Source organism: Humulus lupulus, chromosome 1 (genome assembly GCF_963169125.1).
Source record: "Humulus lupulus chromosome 1, drHumLupu1.1, whole genome shotgun sequence".
In the NCBI taxonomy this organism is placed as follows: Eukaryota; Viridiplantae; Streptophyta; class Magnoliopsida; order Rosales; family Cannabaceae; genus Humulus; species Humulus lupulus.
In genome coordinates, this window is record NC_084793.1 from 5,136,401 (window position 1) to 5,158,507 (window position 22,107).

Consider the following 22,107-nt stretch of genomic DNA (forward strand, 5'->3'; position numbering starts at 1 on the left):
TGTGTCAAAAGGGGTAAGTTGTATCTTGATTGTTTTTGTCCTTATCTCATTTTTTCAAAGATCAAAAGTTTCCATTTTTGGCTTGTTTCCCAATTTGTGTCGTGCACTATTGTTGGCAGTTATTTTTTGAGATATTTGGTGTGTACTTTCCTAAAGTATTTATCCTTTTTAATTGTCAAATAAAGGATTTAAAGATCAAATCCCTACCTTTTTCTGTCTTTATATTCGGATTTCCTTGGGCCCAATTCACATCTGTCTCCTTTCTTCTCCTTTTTGGTCCTTTATTTTTCTTGACAGTTTTTCTCTCATTCTCGTGCAACAATGGTGAGAACCAGAGGCAGTGGCTCTCGGTCTGTCAAGTCAGTGGCTGGTTCGATGAGTGCATCTCCATCCCTCACCAAGAAGAAAGCTCGGAAGAGTACCTTGTCTCTTCCCATCCACATTGATGATTCCATCACCACGAGCAAAGCCGTGGTCATTCCGGACCTTGAAGCCCCCAAAGCTCCGACTGAACCTCCTTCTTCGGCGGCTCCGCTCGCCTCTGTACCAGGGTCTTCCAAAAGAGGCCGAGCTTCTCCATCAGAGGATGTCTCTGATCATGGTCGTGATTCTGCCAAAGCCCATTCTGATTCCTCAGAGTCACCTGACGTGCTTGCACCCAAGAAGAAAAGCAAGGGTTGGTTCCAGGTCTCTTCTTCTCGAAAATCTCCTCGTTCCAAAGGGACTGATCCTTCTGATTCTACGCCGAAGGTTTCATCTCCTGTTGGTACCACTCCTCGTTCCAAGTTTAGGTCAAAGGTAAAGAAAATTCCTCCACCTTGTTCTTCTTCTGAAACTGACCCTTCTTCAGATTGTGTGCCCTCTGACGAAGATCCCCTTGAAGACGACCCCTCTCTTGAGGACAATGTTGACTCAGAAGATGAATCTGACCCATCAGAGGACCCCCCTGTTTCACCAAAGGGCAAGAAACCAATGAAAATTCCTGAGATTCGCACAAAGTCCCCTTTGGGTCCCAAAGTATCTCCAGGTTCTTCCTTTAAGGCCCACTCTCTGAATTTTTGTTTCAATAACAATGAGAAAAATATGAAGCATTATGTGCATCGTGATTTTATCTGTGAGAAAATTTTTTCATTATCGGCTCATAGGGTCTTTGGGGTCATAAAAAATATTGAGGATCGAGGGTGGTTAGGTTCTTTAACCGGGCTGGATGGTTTTGTTCCTAGAGTTGTACAAGAATTCTATGCCAATATCAATGATGATCTGTTTGATAGGAAGTCTTTTATGTTTGGTCAAGTTTATGTCCGAGGGAATTGGTATTTGTTCAATGCTGCTGAAATTACCAAGGTTCTTAATTTGCCTCTTTCTGTTGATAATGTTGCTGTGGAGTTTAACAAAGATAAGGTGCTTTCAGAGTTGGTAGGACAAAATATGGTGTGGGAACCTCACTCAGTCCTCAAAGTAACAGATCTTACTCATTACTATGATGTGCTTCACAAATTTGCCACCTCCAACTGGATTCCCACCACTCATACCTCCACCATTACCTTTGACACGGCCTTCTTTCTGTACAAAGATGGAACTGGTCTCGGTGTTGATCTTGCCTCTCTCATTTTTGACCAGATCACTGCCTTAGGGAATGCCAAAAAGAAAGGTCAATATTTTGGTGTTTCCCCATTTGATTTACAAGTTGCTTGATTCTCAAAAGCCTCTTCGCTTGGAATATGAGATCTTGACTCCTCCTAGTGTCGGAGCAGACTACAAACTCAAAAAGGAACCATCATCTGTTAAAGCAACTAAAGGGATTGCTCTCAAGACTGGCGATGCTGATTCTGTTGCTGCTGAACTCGCTGGTGTCAAGGCCACCCTGGAATCTGTTCAAACAGAAGTGATCAGCCTCAAGAGTTCTCTCTCAACCATGGTGTCTCACTTTGCAGCCGGTCCTTCCCACTGAGTCCATTTAGTTTTATTTTGCTTTTTTCTTTGTTTTAATAAATTGTAAAAGAACGCTTTCTTAGTGTCTTTTTGTTTTTGGGTTACTCCTTTGGCTTCTTGCTAGACAACAAGGGGGAGTAATTATGGTTTATTTTGATCAGTTTATACTGTTTTTGAGTTACATTTGAATTGCTTTTCGCAGGGGGAGTCATGCTATTATTTTTTGATCTTTGTTACATTTGTGATAATTTTCGCAGGGGGAGCAAAATTCCATTGCTATTTTGCTATTTGCTCTAACTTGTCTTGTCTTGCATGATTTTTTTTTTAAAATAAACTCTTAAAATATTCTTGTCTATCAAGTTGCCAAAGGGGGAGATTGTAAAATCCTTTTTTGGCTAAACTTTAATTTAGACAAAATATTTTAATTGTTTAAAGAAAAAAATCAGTAGCAAATCTCCTTGTTGATATTCGGTTTTATTAAGCAATATTCTCAGCTGATTTTGTAATGTGAAAAGATCTCCAAATGTAAATATATTTGTTACCTTATTTATCTCAAATAATCAATTTTTGGTAAAAATATATTGTGCAAATATCTTGAGTTTATTTTCAGGGATTATATAGGATTATGGTTATCCTGGAAATAAAGAAGGAGTCGAAAATGAACTTGGTCAAGAAAAATGACCATGTTCGTTCTGCCAGATCAAACGGATCACGTTGCTGACTCATCAGTTTCCTTTTCTGTCAACACAGAATCCATCTGGCTGGCTGTTTTCCTAAATCAAAGGAATTCGCAATTGATTTCAAAGATTCCAGAAAATCATGGCCTTGGACGTTTTCCCTTCCTATAAATACCTTGCCAAGGCCTTTGGATTTTTCACCTCTTCTATTTTGAATATTTTGTAATTGTTATGCTATTTTGAAGAGTGTGTTTATTTGTAGAGATTAAGTTTGTTCACCTTAATCTTTGTGAGAGTGCTGAGAGTACTTGTGGATATCTATCTAGTCCATTGTATACAGATAGTGTCTATTGTGAACGTGTTCATAAGGATCTTCGGGAGAGGATTCGATCTAAGTCTCACTTCTGGAGGAAGTGAGCACTCGCTGTTCTTTGAAGGGAGTTCAAGAGAATCAGCGTTTCATCAAACCAGATTCGTAGAGAAGAGTACAACAAGATTGCGGCAATAGTTTAAGAGGGAGTCTTACATTGTTTAAGTCAATGCTTTTGTACACCTTGTTTCTTTACTAATTGGTTTATTCTCTGGGCGTGGCCTCAAGGAGTAGGATATCCGAAAGGGTTTCTGAACCTTGTAAAAATTCACTGTGTTCTTTATTTTTTTTGCACTGTTTAATTTTTGTGTTCAGTTCTGTCGTGACAAGTTCGGATTCTGTCCCGACAGAATTGCTTTCTGTGTAAACATCTAATTACCATTCCGCATTTTAATTAATACTCTGTTTAATTAATCTGGTAATTATTAAAAACGGAATTTCATAACTGAATAGAGTTATTGATACAAAAAAATTTCCAAACATGAAAAAATATCAACTTTAACTACAATAACAATAAAAACTCTCTTATAACTATTACATATTTTTAAATAACTTAAGTAATTGAGACCAACTTTTTTTTATAATAAAATAGAAGTTATTCTTATATCGAGTATTAATTTACTGGATATATAAATATATATATAGGACAATTCTCTTATAGGACTTCACTTTAAGCTCTACTGGTAGGGCTCTCAGTGTTCTCGACCTTTGAACATTTTTCGGCGCAATTTTTTTTAACCGTGTATATTGTAGCTATTTAGAGCATCGGCGCAATTTTTAGAAAATTTTGAATAGTTTACAGTACCGAAAACTTGGTTCCTACATGTTGTTGCACACGTGACTAATTTTTTTTATGCGCATGGAAAACAACATGTTTGAACCTAGTTTTCGATACTGTAAACTATTCGTAATTTTCTAAAAATTTGCAGGATGATCTAAACAAATACAATATACACGATCATAAAAAAAAGCGCGCCGAAAACTATTCACGAGTCGAGAATACTGAAGATCCTCACCAATAAGACTTAAAATAAAGCTCCTATAAAAAAATTCTCCTATATATTTGTAAGTAAATTACACAATTGTTATTATTTGATATAAAGCCAACTTTTTATATTTTGGGGAAGACTTCTTCCTCAATTGAAATGATTGATTGAATTATATTTTGGTGAAGACTTTTTATATTCCCCCTCCCACTTAGCTAAAGCTACCTTTTTTCTTTCTTTTTCGTACCGAGTAAGGAGGTCGAGTACAAAAATTTATATATAAGGAAAGCATTAACTATGATCAATTGATTATTCTACAAACAATAGACTTTTCCTTTATGGTATCCAATCTATGAAACAAGAGGAAAAAAAATTCCCCAAAGACCCAATTCTTCCGTATGGACCAAGAACTATAATAAAAAAATTAAAAGCATAATCCCTAAATGTTTATGTGATTTGTTAAATAGTTATTGAATTATTTTTCTTTCAATTATTTTTTTCCTAGAAGAAAGATTTAATTACTAGATATAGAACACTTTCCATGCGAGCCATTCTCTACCATGCGATATATAAAGCGTTTTACATGTTGCTTCATTTTAAGCGGGGTTGCTCTATTGAGCAAAATTGAACCAAGAAAAGGAGGAAGAATATGTTCTTTTCTACCTTTGAATATCATCAATTAATCAAATAATCTTATCAGTTCATAAGTACTTGTAGTTGTTGCGTGTTGCTATTTGACATTTTAAGGTGTCGAACACCACATGAAGTGACATCTCATGGTTAATTAGTGATACCTCATAATACTTGTTAAATTTAAATAAGTGGGATTCGATATTGGATTACATCAATTTCGGAAGACAGTTCAATTATTTGGTTTGTTGTGAATTAACACACTTCAAGAATGAGTTAGTTTCAATAATAAGCGGAATAACACAAAATGACAATTTAGTAAAACCAGAAAATAACCAAAAATAACAGATAGATGCTATGAAACAATGTTGTAGCATTAAACACAGAGAACACTAGAATTAACGAGGTTCAATCACAAACAAGTTCTTGCTTGGATCTAATCCTCGGGAGGAACCACCTTGTGACCAATCTTTATTTGAAAGAGTGTTGCTCAGAATTACAGAAATGATCTTCAAAGATCAAACTCGAAATGGTGTCATGTACCTACAATTTTCCTCACTTTAGGGTGTTGTGATCAGACACACACAATCCCTTTACATCCCTCCACACTCATCATTTTCATCTCAAATGATCTCTCTAGATCATCCCATAGAACTAAGAACTAAAGGTCTTTATATAGACACTTATATGGGCTCCAAGAGGTTGGGAAAAACTAGCTAACAACCTAACTACCTAACTGTCAAAACAGTTAAGTTAGTTGCTAACAAACTATTCCAAGTGGCTAAATTCTAACATGGTTCGTTTTTTAAAATTATTTCATTTTCAAAACATGCAACACTAATATCAAAAACCAAGGCTTGGGGTTCGGTTTGTTCTCTCCCATGGCGAAGAGGAAGAAACTGATACGTAAGCCTGTAATTAGGGTAGAAGATCAAGAGACTCAGCAGGTTCAGGATGAGAAGGATCCTAGTAGTTCTGTCCCTAACGATCTGGTGTTTAAAGGCCCAGAGTCTGGTTTGTTGAACGAAGATAAAGATGCTCGAGAAGAGGGTTTGGATTTCAGTAACGAAGAGCAACGTTTGTCTGGGGTTAGAAGTTCTCAGGATGAAGGTTTCGCGGGAGATGGGCCAGTAAACTCGATCTCGCATGGGGCAACTTGGGCGGATAAGGTTGAAGAAGGGGATTTTCAAGCTTCAGCTCTACGTCAATGGCAGCAATTTACAGCAAGTAAGCTTTCATTTTCTGATCAGAAACTTGAGTTTACAGAGCCTTTATTCAAAGATGGAAGGAAATATGCAAAGGTAGATGCAGAGGAGGTTAAAGTCCAATCTGCGAATTGGAGTTCGGCAGTTATATGTATGGTGCTTGGGGAAAATCCTCCTATGGCTGTTTTTGAAGGATTCATTAAAAGAGTATGGGGTCATTTAGGGATTGCTCAGATAGCAAGAATGACAATGGGTCTAACCATGGTCAAATTCAATGATGAAGCAACAAGGGATCAACTTCTTGAGAATGGAATTCTTCATTTTGATCAGAAGCCTGTTATCATTCGGACATGGTCTGCGGATCTTAGTGCTATTCGCCTTGTTCGTTCAGTTCCGCTCTGGATTCGCTTGCCTGACTTAGGGTTGCAGTATTGGGGTAGCAAATTTCTTAGTGCACTTGTGAGTACGATTGTAAACCGATAATGGTTGATAAATTTACAAGGGAGCGCTCAAGAATTCAGTTTGCAAGAGTTCTTGTGGAAATGGAAGTAACTGATAATCCCCCTAGAAGTAGTTAATTTTTGAACGAGCTTGGTTAGTAATGGAACAAGGGGTGGAATATGAATGGCTACCTATTAAATGTAAAGCTTGCTCTAGTTTTGGTCATGCTGAGATGGAGTGTCGAAAAGAATTGAAAACAAAATGGGTAAAAAAAGAATCTACAACTAAAGAGGATTTGAAGTTTAGGACGAATGTTGAAGAGGAAGTGCCTACTGGTGTGGAGCCAGCGGGTTTGGCAAGCGTAGAAATGGATGGGGATCAGGCAAATAATGATGTGATGGAAGTGGTTCAAGTCTCTACATCAGAGGGAACCCAGCCTAAAACTCTGGCAAATACTGATGTTGATAAGGGCAAGCAGAATAGCAAGAGTTGGCTCACTCCTAAACATGTAGCCTCTCATCTGAATCTTGGTCAGATGGCAGCTTCTACTGCAAAGATTTCAGGATAAGGGCAGGGAAAAATCAATCAGTTTCAGGTTCTTCAAGAGCATCTGTGTGGTAATAAAGACGGTATTCCCTTGCCAATTTTTTCTAATGGATAACAACAATATACTCAGTTGGAATTTAAGGGGACTGAACAGTTCAAATAAACATAAATCAGTTGTGGATATTTGTAGTAGGTTTAAAATTGGTATTGGAGGTTTTTTGGAGACTAAAATGAAGGGGACTAAAACTCTCGATTTTATGGAGCAAAAGCTTCCTATTTGGGAGTTTTATACCAGTATGGTTACAGATGGTAGAATTTTAGTAGTTTGGAGGAAGGTTTTTGTTAAGGTTACAATTATTGAGGAATCACATCAATTTGTTCATTGCTTGGTTAAGATGGCTGGTCAGAAACAAAGGTTTTATGTTACTTTTGTCTATGGGTTTAATTCATTAAAAGGCAGAAGGAGGTTATGGGAGGGGTTACTTCGACTTTCCCTCTTGAATGAAGCTTGGATTATTTTAGGGGACTTCAATGCCCCTTTTTCTGGTATGGATAAAGCTGGTGGTAATCCGATTTCTGGTGTAGAGTTGGTAGACCCTGTTTGTTGGTTTGAGGAGGCTCATTTTGCTCCCCTAAGAAGTTTAGGTTCGTTTTTCTCCTGGAATAATAATCAAAATGGTCTAGCTCGCATCTATTCTAAAATTGATCATGTTTTTATAAATGAGGCTTGGATTGATCTTTTTCCTCATGCTAATGCTGTCTTTAGATGGGAAGTAGTCTCAGACCACTGCTCTTGTGTTGTTAACATTCAGCCTAAAGTGAATTTGGGTACTAAGTTGTTTAGATTTTACAACTTTTGGGCTGATCATCATAGGTTTACAGAAGTGGTTCGGCACAGCTGGAAGTTGCCTATTCAGGCTACTGGGTTAAGGGCTATTTTTTTAAAGACTTTGAGGCTGAAACATAGTTTAAAGAAGTTTAATCATAATACCTTTGGAGATATTGGTTTGAGTTACGACATGGCAAAAGAGAAGTACCAGGAAGCTTAGTTAAATGCCCAAGCAAATCTGACTGAGTTGAGATACCAGAAAGATATTAAGGAAGCTGCTGAAGCTTACTTAGTTCAAGAAAAAATGTTCCATAGTTTTTTGACCCAAAGAAGTAAAATAAACTGGTTAAAGAAGGGAGATATGAACACATCTTTTTTCTATGCTTATCTGAAGCAGAGAAGAGCAGATAATGGCATCGCTTCATTTGTTAATGATCAAGGTAATCTGGTGGACAATTTTTCTGAAGTTGTCTCTCATTTTGTTGAGCATTTCAGAGGTTATTTGGGGAGCCCGAGTTCAGCTACAGGTAGTATTAATATGGCTTGCATAGATTTGGGTCCTAAGCTCTCGATAGATCACCAAACAATGCTGTTAAAACCTTTCACCTATAAGGAAATTCGAAATGCATTATTTGGTATTCCCTCTACCAAATCCCCGGGTCCTGATTGGTATGGCTCTGGTTTTTCAAGGCTGCCTGGCAGGTTGTTGGGAATGAAGTGTGCTCAGCTATAAGTCAGTGTTTAGAAACAGGGTGCTTTCCTTTACATCTCCATGAAACATCCTTGTCTTTAGTCCATAAGGTGGCCAATCCATCCCGAGCAATAGACTATAGGCCAATTGCTTGTTGCACAACTTTCTATAAATGTATTGCTAAGCTGATATGTTCTAGATTGGCTTTGGTTCTTCCTGCTATTATTCAGCTGAACTAGGGGGCTTTTATTAGGGGTCGTTCAATAGCTCATAACATCATGATTTTTCAGGATCTTATTAAAAACTATGGTCGGGCTAATACTTCCCCAAGATGTGCTATTAAGATTGACTTAAGCAAGGCTTATGACACGGTAGATTGGCAATTCCTAGAGGATCTTTTAAAGGCTCTCTACTTTCCCATGAAATTTATAGGATGGATAATGGTGTGTTTATGGAATACTTCTTACTCTTTGCTCATGAATGGTAGAGTTCAAGGTAAATTCAAAGGTAAGAAGAGGCTGCGTCAGGGAGATTCAATGTCTCTTCTTTTGTTTGTTCTTATCATGAAATATATGACTCGGAGACTTCAACTTGCTGCTCTTGACCCTTCTTTCAGATATCACCCTATGTGCAAAAGTTTAAAGCTTATAAATCTCTGTTTTGCTGATGACTTGATCCTTTTTTGTAAAGGTACTCATTCAACTGTTCTTACTCTTAAAGAAACTCTTGAGGAATTCAGTTCGGCTACTGGTTTGGCTATTAATACAGCTAAGTCTCAAATATTTTTTGGAGGAGTTTCTACTACAGAGAGAAAAATTATAGCTCAGGTTGTTCATCTTCAGGAAGGCTCCTTTCCTCTTAAGTATCTTGGGGTACCTATGAGGCCAACTCAGTGGAGACATGAGGATTGTGAAATAATTCTGCAAAAAATTATATTAAGACTTCACTCTTGGTCCAGTAGACATCTCTCTTATGCAGGCCGAATGCAGCTCATACACTCAATTTTATTTGGTCTCCGAAATTATTGGATGAGAATCTTTATTTTACCACAGAGTATTGTAAAGGAGATAGAGAAATTATGTCGTAGTTTTCTGTGGGATAGTGCTGGTCTGAGGAGTAAACCTCATCTTGCTTCTTGGCAGAAGGTTTGGCTTCCTAAAGCTTATGGTGGACTTGGTTTAAGAGATGGAGCTCTTTGGAATAGAGCTATTCTAGCCAAGTATATATGGGCTTTATCTGAGCAGCCTGAGATTTTATGGGTTAAATGGGTCAATACTATATATTTGAAAGGCCTCAACTTCTGGAGTTACACACTGAAATCTGACTGTAGTTGGTATTGGAGGAAGTTATGTCACATAAGGGAGAAATTTGGTTTTACTGAGATTCAGGTAGCTGGTTGTTTTGGGAGATTCCAGCCTTCAAAATTGTATAATTTTGCTTTAAACCAGCAGCTTGTAGGCTACTCTCATGCAGTTTGGAGCAAGCTTACCTTACCAAAGCATAGATTCCTTCTTTGGCAGGTGATTAATGAACAACTTCTTACAAGGGACAACCTGATTAGACTGCATATTCAGGTGCCTATTCAGTTATGTCTGGTCTGTGGGAGCTTTCTCGAGAATCACCATCATCTTTTCTTTGCTTGCTGTCTTTCTAAGCAGGTGCTCAGTATTTTGTTTAATTGGTTTGGTTTCATTGCCTGGCCGAGGGACTTCACTAGTTGGAGTGTCTGGCATGCTAGATCTCGACATGGATTGAAGGCAGCCATTTTGAACTTATCTGTTGCTGCTGCTACTTACAGTATTTGGAGGAATAGAAACAGAAGCTTGTTTGTTGACTATTCGTTGGCAGCTGATTGATTGTCTTGCTAATGAAATTAAGAATGTAGTTAAATATAGACTTTATTTGGTTAATTTTAGAAAGATTACAGTACAAGAGCAGACCTTTATAAGGAAATTACAATGTAATTAGTGAGAGGTTTTGCTGGTTTTTTGTACATGTTTTGTTTTTGAGTGCATTGCACTAGTTTGTAAAGCTTGTTTGGTCAATGAAGTTCCATTTCTTCTTGATCAAAAAAAAAAAAAACATGCAACACTAAACCGTGTTTCTTCCTGGCCAAGAATGTTTTTTGGAGCAGAATTTAGGCTCCTAATTTTTTTTTTTTTGGACATTTGTACAATCATATTATAAATCCCCAAAGAATATAAGAGTATGATTGGTTTGCGATTAGAAAACTGTATTTTTGAAAAATGAGATTCTAAAATGAAAATATGAATTTAGTGACTAAAAACATATAACACCAAGCAATATTTAAGAAAATTGAGCCACACAACATGACCCCCTGAAAATAACATATGTCGTCCAATGCAAAGATTATATTATAATATCAATGTTTATATTATCAAATTAATACGGTGAAAAAAGAACATAAATAGAAAGGAAAATATTATATGATAAAAAACCTAAATGACTTAAAATTGATTAATTTTGATATGATAAATTAAAGTTAGAATATATACGACAAATCACGAAAAGAAAAATCTTCTAGAATAATGCTTGATTATTTTGGAATCAAAACCTAGTGTAATTAAATCCCAAACATGCCTAGTGTCAAAGAATTAATTTCAGATTAATTAGTATTTAGTCATTTTAATTTTTGAACTCTCTAACTAATTAAAACCCTCATAATTTCTCTCTAATTTCAATAGTTTTGACTTTGAACGCGGGTTAATTTTACTAACAAAATAATAACATATCTCAAACTCCACCGCACATGAGATGATCTTACATTTCATCCAAAAATTGTAACAGTTGGTTGACGTGACAAATAAACATAATTTTTTTTTCATTAACTATGATACATACAAACTCTTTCCCCGAAAATCTTATTTGGCAAAAATATCCTAGAACAATGAAAATAATTTAAAATATTATTTCATTAAAAAATTAAATTAAAACAATATAATTTTTTTTTAAACGGTTGGCTAACATGACAAATAAACATTATTTTTCTCCAGTACTATATTGCATGCAAACTCTTCCCCCAAAAATTTTTGCTTAGCAAAAATTAGGGCTAATAATTTGTGTCCATGAATGTTGACGCTTATGTATTATAAGCAAATGCTAAATCTAATAAACCCGATCTGTTTAATAAACACGTTAACCGGTCATGACTTATTTAACCCTTTTATAAATGGGTCAAGTTGAATTTGATAAACTTAAAGCGTGGTCTATAAGATAATGTTAGCTATGTGTCTCTTAGTAATTTTATTTTAATTTATTTTTTAATATAAATATTATTAAAAATATATAATATAATAATTTATATAATTAAAAACATATATTTCCTAATGTTATAATCGCATGTTTTTATTATTATTTTAGATTCATAACAAAATTATATTATCTTTTTATTAGCATTTTGAGTTTGGTCCATCCATAATTGAAAGGGCAGAATCATTTTGAAAAAGAAAAAGAAAAACGGTCTCAAAAGACACAACTAACTAACTAACAAGTCAATTAAGTGAATCCATTTATATTATTATATAGATTTAATTTTTTTGCTTTAATTTATGAAAGGAATCAAATATTAATTAAATAATTATGTGTACGTACGGTGTACTTTCCACTTAAATTAAAATACAAATAAAGAGCAAGAAAAATATATATATATATATGGTTGATATATTATTAATTATTTTGGAAAACTTTTTTCATTGCCATTCATTCATGTTGTAAAGAGAGTCATGATGATTTGGTTAAGCTAGTCACTTATTTTGAACTTTTTTTTTTCATTGGAATATTCATTTTTTCTATCTTTTTCATCACAAAAAAGTTTGAAAATACAATCACAATTTATATAAAAAGATGTAAACTTTTCCATTTTATGTTTGTTGTGGCTAAACGTTTTAATTACTCACTATATTGGTGATAAATTTTTTTACTTGTATTGTGAATAAAAATAAGATTTTGAAGTCCATAAATGTTGTATTTGTTTTAGTTTTGTTAAAAGTTAGTCTTTTTATATGTTAAGTTCCAAATATTTGACCTATTTACCTATAATTTTGAAGTTCTTATTCACAAGGGGGTTTAGCTCATTTAAGATCCCATTATAAACAAAGATTAGATTTTTGTATAAGTAGGAGGTGAATGGACTTTAAAAAAAAACTAAAACGACTTAAATTAATTATTACTTTTGATATGATAAATAAAAGCTGGAATATTTACGAAAATAATGCAAAGTAAAGTAATCTTGAATATATATGGAAATCAAAACCTAAATAATTATGCTTAACTACTTCTAAAAATTATACTTAGAACACTCATAATAGATTATATGTAAAATAGCTGCAAATCTAAAACTATAGCTAAAAGCACTAAAAAAATCCTCCATAAGATGATGTATAATAATTAAGGTGTTCAGCTAAGCTACAGTAAAAGTATATCATTCTACAGCCCTGTTTGACATTGTTTCTGCTTCTGCTTTTAGCATTTCAGGAAGTTCTTCCTAAGAAAGCTATTTAAAATTGCCTTCTGTTAAAAGAATTTTTTAAGATAAAAGCTGAAATTCAATGGTTACCCAACCAACAACAAAAGTGATTTTGAAGTTTCAAAAGTCCAAGACAGAGATGCCCCCAGGGGCGTGACAGAGATGGGTGAGGTCCAAGACAAATAAAGAAAAAAAATATTATTTTTTAATTTTTACACATAAAATGATATTTTTCTAAAATTCAAGTATCCTTTAGGGTGGGGCCCGAGACTTGGGCCTAACTCACCTATATTCAAGCACGAAATAAAGAGGACAAGTGTCGTTCCTCATGCAATGCAAACTCCACAAAGAATAATAAAGAGGAACATACACTTACTAATTACAACAAAAAGTCTTGATGTGTATTAGTGTGCTTAACAACATTCCATGATTTGATCTCAAACCTCACAACCTCTCAATATGTTTTCCTTAATGATTTTTTTTTTCTTATTATTAATTAAGTAGAAATTAGATCCAGTAGCCACTTTTAGGTAAGTCATTTCTTTTTTATTTACAATTTTTAAATTTTAGTATAATACCCACTATTTCAATAATTATACCTATTATACCCCTATAATTGGTGGATTTCGTTTTTAGAAGAGTATCATGTGGTCAAAGGTATATTTGGAATTGTCTGTGATAAAAGTGGGTAGAACTAAACTAAAAATATTTAGGAAGTAATTTTAATTAAGAACTCATTAAATTGGCTAATTTTCAGCTTATCACATTAAATTAAGCTAAGAATTTATATTCGCTTCTTAACTTTATTTGTGCACCATGTTCTCTATAAGCACTAGATAGATTCTTACTTAACTTAGTATCCAAGTCCAATGCTCCAATCCATGAAACAAGTCAACCTTTGCCTATGGACCAACAAGTCTCCCCAAAAATTGAAGGGTTAATCCCCAATAATTACTAGACCAAAACTAGTAAATCTTTGTAGCAATTAACAATAGAATTTAATAGAAATGGACTTTTTTTCTTAGAACAAAGATAGAAAATCATTTGATTCGAGTCCTATTTGGTTAGTGATTCACAAATCATCATGTTCATTTTTAGAGGGGTTGCTCTATTGAGCAAAATTGCCAAAATTGAACCAAGTGAAATTAGGAAGGTCATTATCTTTTCTTTCTTTGAATAAAAAAATAAAACATTCTCTAGAAACAAAAAAACATTACTTGTAATCGTGTTGTGGCTTAGACTTGGGTACCACAAAGTTCATCATCTCAGGACAGATTGCTTAAGAGTCTGCCAAATAATTCAAAATAATTCAGAGACTATCTTAGAATTTATAATAGTTATCCGAGACATTATTGGATTGGGAAGTTATCTAAATTCAATATCTTTTAATCATTGTAATTGTAATCGTGCTAATAATGATTTAGCTCATTCTTTAGCTTAATTGGCTTTCACTATGGAAATATCAAAAGTTCGGTGGTTCGACTTACGTGTTTGATTATGACCTAATTTGTGATTGTATATGAGCTATTGGCTTTTTTGCCTCAATGAAATCACTCTTTCTACTCTTTTTTTTTTTTTTGTTTACTTGTAGTTGTTGCCAATATGAATTTATGTATGAGAAATGGGTGAAAATAGACCCTTTTTATAGTCTTGTTTTAAAATTTAATGGTCCAATTCAGTCTTGTTTTACACCTGGACTAATTAACCAGAAGAAGATTAAAGATGAAGCCAATAATAAAATACTTCATTAATATCAAACTACATAAAACAAACCCAATTATTACATTCGAACCAATAGACTTACATAACCATGAAAAGCAACCAATGAATACTTAAGAAATCACAACATGAATGAACCAAACAAGACACTTGTTTATATTAATTTTTCTTTTAAAAAGTTATGGTAATGGAGGGTTGATCCTGATTCATTCAGCTCAGCTGCTAATTCTCTTCATGGGTTTTTTTGGCTACGACAGAACTAGAAGGCCCGCCATGGAAGAACTCAGTGGACTTCTTGACTATATATTCAACCATCATTTTTTTCACCAACTTTTTCTGAGGAGGATTTACATCACAAATATTGGGTTTGAACTCTTTCTTCTTCGTTGTCACATCTGGGTTGGACTTCAAATCTTCATAGACACCTGACTCATTGCTCAAAGCCTCTCCTTTCTCATATGGGCTCTGGTTCATCTTCGAAATCTGAGATTTTCCTTGCTGCCATTTTCTTTGCTTCGATTGAGTTTTTATAAGAGTTAACACAACAAGAGAACAATTAAACATAAAATAGTATTTGGAAATTTTATTTTTATTTATTATTTTATTTTTAAATTTTAAACAAAATTTATTAAATTTTGAAAATAGAAAATTTTTTAGTTTAAAATTTTTTTAAACCGTTTTCCACTTTTAGTTTCTTATTTTCTTCAAATCAGTACCTCATTTTATATTGTTAAATAAAATATAAAAATAAAAAGTTATCAAATGCATTTATTATTTTTTGTTTTTAAAAACAAAAAATAAAAATAGTTATCAAACATATTTTTATCTTTTAAAAATAAAGAAACAAAAATAAAAATAATATTTCTATTTTTGTGTTTAAAAAATTCAAAAATAAAAATTTTATTAAATACAACCATAATTGTTTCATATTTTTTTAAAGTTATTTTACATTCTTATTTAGTTTTGTTAATTTTTTACAAAATAGTCTCCGACAGTACAGACAGCTGGTTGAATTCAGACAATTGGTAAAATCTTTTAGATAACTAGTCAAAAAAATTATCAAAACTAAGTCATAATTCAAAATAACTTAAAAAAAAATGTCATTTTCACTAATTACTCCTAATATAATGAACAATTTTTGTCACTAACAAGTACAACTTGTAAGAAAAGGCATATTTATGATGGTATTGGTGGACAGTTAGGAATTGAATTGTTTGGTTAGTTTTGACAATTATTTATTTATCAAAACATGCACCGAAAAAGCGCGCCAAATTCCCTACTTAAACTTAGTTATCAATTATTTTGGAGCAAAAAGGAAAAGAATAAAGACAATTACTTTCTAAAAATGCCAAGGTACTGAGAAATTGCCTACTTTAACGTAGTTATCATGTGGATGTGGTTTGTAAATTGGTCAATGAATAGTTATAGATGTTTATATATATAAATATAATCTTTAAGAAATAGAAAGTGAAAGGAGTGCAATAAATTCTATACAAATTGCCAAAATATTATGTTCTAGATGGTACAATCCACTTTCAATCAACAATAACGTGTGGTTTTTTCTTTTTATCATTTTAACTTTGTCTTGGGAGTGTGCAGAATATATCATATCCAATTGCAACCGACTGCCAAAAATTTGATGTCCAATTACTATTGGATTAGATCGGATGTAATTTTTAAAAATCTAAATTAGATCGGTCATTTGTTGGATGGGGGTCCAACATCCAATAAAAATCGACCGAACCGATCCAATAATCATCTAATTACATATATGCTTATAATTTAGATGAATTTATGTTGTATTCATTTAAATTATTAGAACTAAATAGTGTTTTCATTGGGATGAATAATTTGTGTGTTTTATAATTGAAATATACATGAAAATTATATTTAAAAAGACTCTAAATGATTGGATGGATCTGATCCGATCTAATAAAAAACTAGGAGATGCATCCAATGGATGGAACCGATCCAATTTAATTATACATTTGATCGGATCGGTTGACTCAATTCAATAAGATTAGATCGGTTGTAAAAATTCAACATCCAAGAAATAATTAGATTTAATCGGAAGAGCTTAAATCCATTTAATGTAATCCAATAAACATCATTTTGTCCCATGGAAAATTGTAAGGATTGAATCAAAATGTATATATTACTCTAAAAAGACAGCCAACAAACCAACCAACAATACCCCTAGTTGGATACTATAAAATAAGTTAATAATATATTTAAGGAGTTAGAGCCACACAACACATGAACCCCTGAAAATTCATTGAAGTTTCTTTAGAATTTCATTTTGATTAACAGAAGTCCTTTAAAATCAGCAACAAGTCAATTACGTGAATCTATTTATATAATAATAAAGATTTAATTAGTTTGGCTTTAATTTATGAATGGTGTGAAATATTAGCTAAATTGATAATATGCATATTAATCAAAATGATATTGTAGAACACAGACAAAAAGTAAAGTCAAAAACTGATCAGTTGGTCACTTAAAATATATATAAATAAAGAGCAAAAATATGCACGTTGAAAGTACTTTACTCCTATTCAGGGTCCACTCAATCCTTCTTAATGAGGCCTTAGGCCCAAACAATAATCTGTGAGGCCCTATATTTAGAAAAAAATTGGGCCCTAATTTTTCGAAATTTTTTTTCGTGGGCTTTATGCCTTATTGTCATACAATTTTTTTTAGTACAAACTACATGAATTGTCCAGTTTTATAGATGATATTTAATTTTTAGCCATTTTAAAAAAAAAAATTATACTTAATATTTATTTGAATCTACTAATTATACCATTTAGTCATACTTAAGTTATATGTGTATAAGCAAGGGTATTATGGAAAATGTCATTATAATAATGGGTAAAATTTAACTTAATCTATTTAATGGCTAATTTTAGTTAACTAATCCTAAAACTGGGTACTTATCAAGTAATCCTATTTTTTTTATGTCTTTTTTATTTTATTTTTTGGGGCTTTATTTCTCTTAAAAAAAAATTGCGGGTCTTAATCTTTTGCCTAATTGGCCTTATGTCTAAGTCGGTCTGTTCCTAATTAATGGGTGATATTATTATTAGGATTTATGTAATTTTGGATTTTTTTTTTGGGTTTATGTCTTTTTAGACTCTGTATTTTGGCTCATTACTTGTTTGGACCATGTGTTTTGATAAATTACTTTTTGAACCCTATATTTTCTAAAATAGTTCAAATAGACCCCTAAACCTGATTTTGATCAAAGTTTTTTGAACTAAAATCACAAATAATTTATCAAACTAATACTCAGAACAAAAATACAGTCATTCTGTCCAAGAACTGTGTTTTTATATTCAATTTTTTGTTCATCAAAATCAGGTTTAGGGTCCTATTTGAACCATTTTACAAAACACAGGGTCCAAAAAATAATTTGCCAAAACATAGAATCCAAACAGGTAATAAGGCAAAACACAGAGTCTAAAAATGTATAAACTATTTTTTTTTCTAGTAGTTTACGTTCAAACAATTATAACGAGGACCCATTGTTTTATAAATTGATAAAAATTAGTACTATCAATTTAATCGTTTGGGGAAAATTTCTGGTGCACCCCCAAAAAGGGGTACACTGAGGAAAATTTCTGGTACACCCCCAAAATATTTTCATTACAAAGTTTTTTTATGGCCATGTATATTGTAGTTATTTAAAACATTCTGCAAATTTTCAAGAAATTCTAAATAATTTATAGTGCCGAAAAATAAGGTTCAAATAGTTTGTTGCACGCATGACTATTTTTTTTATACGTGTGGAAAGTAGCTTATTTGAACATTGTTTTCATCATTATAAATTATTCAGAATTTCTTACAAATTTGTAGGGTATCTTATATAACTACAATATATACAGTACAACAGTGTACCCCTTTTCGCTGTAGAAGAGAATTTCATCCGTTGAATTTAGTCCACCGCAAGATTCCAAATTATTTTGGAGCAAAAGTAAGGCTGCACTAATTTCTTTTGCCATTATATTACAATTATAAATTCCCAAATAATATAGACAATTACTTTTTAAAAATGCTTAGAAAGAAAAAAAATAATGAAACAAAATTTAATCAATAATTAAAATGCTAAGACATAGAGATATTGACCTAGGCTTGCTCTTTGTTTAATCAAGAGAATTAAAGGTAGTCATCATGTGGATGTGGTTTGTAATTTGGTCAATGAATATTGATATATATATATATATATATAATCTTTAAGAAATAGAAAATCAAAGTAGTGCAATAAATTCGAATCTCTATCTCTAGTCTATAGAGAGAAAGAGAGAGAAAATAAAGCAGTGTGGAAATAGGGAACACGAGAGGATATTTCTATGTTTGTTCACTTTGAATTTTGCTTGAATTGTTTTCACCCCTTTCTGTTTTTTTATTTAAAAATAAATAAAAGAAGAAAAAAAGAATGGAATATGTGCTTTAAAACGAATATGCAAATAATTCAAACTTAACAATTAAGTCTTACCATATTAGTATTAGATAACAATAAACTTAAATTTAGATAACAAAATCTCAATTTACAAAGAGAAGAAAGAAAGAAAAAAAAAAGACTAATGAGTAGATTGGTGTAGAAAACTATAACCTAGATTATTAGAGTATGATTTTGTAATTTTCAAAAACACAAAAAAGATCGATGTTCTAACTTAATAAAATTAAATAAATAGGACTTAATTTTTCAAAAGAAAAAAGTAGAGAGTCAAACGTTGTCTGTTGGGGATGCTCTTAGAAAACACATAAAGTAGGTAATCCTAGCTTAATTAGCTTTGTTAATGAAATCTTGCCTCCCTTTTTGGTTTTGTTTGTTCTACTTAATGATTTTTTTTGTAAAAAATAAATAAATACAATCCTAGCAAGGCCAAGATTTTATCTCTTTGACCTACCAAGTCGACAAATAATTTATGAGTAATCATATGTATACTTAAAATATGCACTCAAACAATACACACAGTGATGTGTCACTGCTTTTTAAAGCAGTGGGTCCCAATTTTAATAAGAGTAATGATATATGCACCCAAAATATGCACCCAAACATTATACACAGTGACGTGTCGCTGCTTTTTAAAACAGTGGGTCTCAGTTTTAATAAATGTGATTGGCTAGACTAAACTGTCATATCACTGTGTGTAATGTTTGTGTACATATTTTGGATGCACATATCATTGCTCTTTTAATAAATGTGATTGGCTAGGCTAAACTGACAAATCACTTTGTGTAATGTTTGAATGTAAATTTTGGGTGTACATATCGTTAGTCATAATTTATTTCTCCTATTCTATTCCTACAATACTATTTAATATTCTTCCCTAAAAAAATAGTCTATAATTTTGAAATAACATAACAACAAAACCTCTAAATCGTCCTGAAATTGCAATTTTTTTTTTTGTATAATAATAATAATAATAATAATAATTCCATTCAAAAGACACCCAACTAACTAAACTTTATGCCCAATTGAAGACTGTTGACGCGGCTCTTCGCCAACAGGAAATTAAGAGAAGAAGAGAAAGGGATTAGCGCTTGTGTTGAACCGAAACAGATATGTAATCTTAGGAAATGAAATGGTGACTCCAAGTACGTTTTTTGAGTGGTTCAAAGGTTAAAATCGTTCTACTCCACTAGTCAATATTATTGCTATATCCTGGATATTTGATTACAGGCCCTTTTTTACAGCAAGGAATCCAACCCCTTTTAACTCCCAAGGTCTCCATATTTATAGGAGAAGGCACCTGGGAGTTGGTAAGAAGGTCATCCCGTGACCTTCTTACCTATCATGTCAACTCTGTGACATTCATGATTAATTCCTAAACCTAACACATAAGTGTGGTCAAATCAATAGGTAAGGGGATAATGGGCCGCACAGCCCAACCCAGTCGTGGGTGTCTGAATACGCACGTTCCTGCTGCGTGTCCGAGAAGTCAGGGATATATCAAACACGTGATGTCTGATATATGCACGTTTACCTTGCGTGGCTGACTTCATAAAGGGTCATATCCTTCAACTCTAGCTCGTACTACGGGCTGGATGCTTGACTCGTCCTTCGGCCTTCAGAGCCCGGACTCTGTCTTTAAGATGTCAGAGGCGAACCCTTAGGCTACCTCGAGCTAAGGATGTATGGTCTTATGACGGCAGCTCCGATTTCGAGGACACCCACGAGATAATCATGATTAGGCCGCAGCTCAGCTCGCTAATCAGCCCTTGGGAAAATCAGGGCGTACATCTGCCCCCCAAGTCCCTGCTTGTGGCATACGACGTCGTATAAGGCCACAGTAGGGGCTTTTAGGATTCCCCACGAACTCTTCACCTTCAACACCTTACGTAGGCGCTTGATACGTGGTACATCGTGGTTGGTGACGGTACGTCTTCCGAGAACCGCATTTAATGGCCTAGCCTATGCCCAGCCGTCGTTTCATATTTTGAGTGGAGGGCCTTCGATCCCACATCAGGGTCATCCAATGGCCCTTCGTACGTGACCCTTCGCGTATATAAAAGGGGTGGCCACCCTATGCATGGGCCACCCTTTCACTCGAAATTTCTCAGAAACTCTCTCCTTCTCTCTTCATCTCAGAAGAAAAAACTCTCTTCTTTGTGACCGCCATTTTCAGCGTTTAAGAAGCTCAGGCGTGAGAGCTCCTTCAAAGCTTTGGAAACAAATACTCAGGCGGAGCTCCCACCTAGGCGACACCTTCATCCACCTTCCAGCCAAATATTCTGTAAGTTTCCTGACCATGCGTGTTTTGGAAATATTTTTCACTGTAGCTTAGGTAAATACATAATGTAACCACATGCAAGGGTTTACTGGTTTTTTGTGGGGATGAAGGGTGAAAGCCTTTTAGGTTAGGGTATTTTTGCTGTAGGAAATCACTTAAGAATATGGTTTACAGGATGCCTTTTTCTGGGGACAATTTCTGGGTATGAATTTTGACATATTTTGGGTGCAAAACCGGGTAGCTTAGGGTACACGCTTCACAGGCGGTTTTGCCTTTCATGCCTATTGGAACTTTCCCTCCAAGGCAAAATTTTAATCTGACCCTCCTGACACGAATTCCGAGTAATCGGGGATCTATTGGGAGCACAGGCGCGTGTTCATTGAACCGCATGGTCTCACTCTCCACGGGTTGGGCTTACCTTAGCTCGTGAAAAGAACAATTTGATTCTTCCTTATGATTAGGTCGCCTTTTCTGAAATCTTTTCTTTTGTTCGTTAGGCGACCAGATGGCACCGAAGAGGAACGCTCCAAAGAAGACCGTTGGCAGCTCGGCCTCCCAGCAAGATAAAGGAAAGGCGGTGATGCCGGACTCCCCAATCCCTTACTTCGGGCCAGCGGTGGAACAAGAGCTCGAGGTGGCTCCTGATGCGTTCTTTGAGGTGGAGAGGATCGTCTCAAAGATCACCGATCAGGCAAAGATCAACAAAATTTTCCACTCCCACAACATCGCGCTGGGGATAGCATCTGTGATTGCCCAACCTCCCGCTGAGGGCGAGCGGAGCTACGCGCCACTGGACGAGGCATTCGCGGCCTGGAGCGACGAGCATTTCAAGGCGGGGGCCTTCCTGCCATTGGATCA

At 34.1% G+C, this 22,107-nt stretch overlaps 1 protein-coding gene across 1 annotated transcript; it reads left to right on the forward strand.

Moving 5' to 3' along the window:
• Positions 1 to 321: 321 nt before the first annotated feature.
• LOC133813718 (uncharacterized) lies at positions 322 to 1,951 on the forward strand. Its single transcript, XM_062247024.1, has 2 exons — positions 322 to 1,651; positions 1,755 to 1,951. The coding sequence occupies exons 1-2, from the start codon at positions 322 to 324 to the stop codon at positions 1,949 to 1,951; spliced, it is 1,527 nt and encodes a 508-aa protein (XP_062103008.1).
• Positions 1,952 to 22,107: the final 20,156 nt, after the last annotated feature.

What these genes read in the sequence shown, in the direction of transcription:
- LOC133813718 (XM_062247024.1), top strand. Translation starts at nt 322, where the DNA reads ATGGTGAGAACCAGAGGCAGTGGCTCTCGGTCTGTCAAGTCAGTGGCT. An exon ending in AGGGAATGCCAAAAAGAAAG is followed by an intron (nt 1,652 to 1,754) that starts GTCAATATTTTG and finishes GTGTCGGAGCAG; the next exon opens with ACTACAAACTCAAAAAGGAA.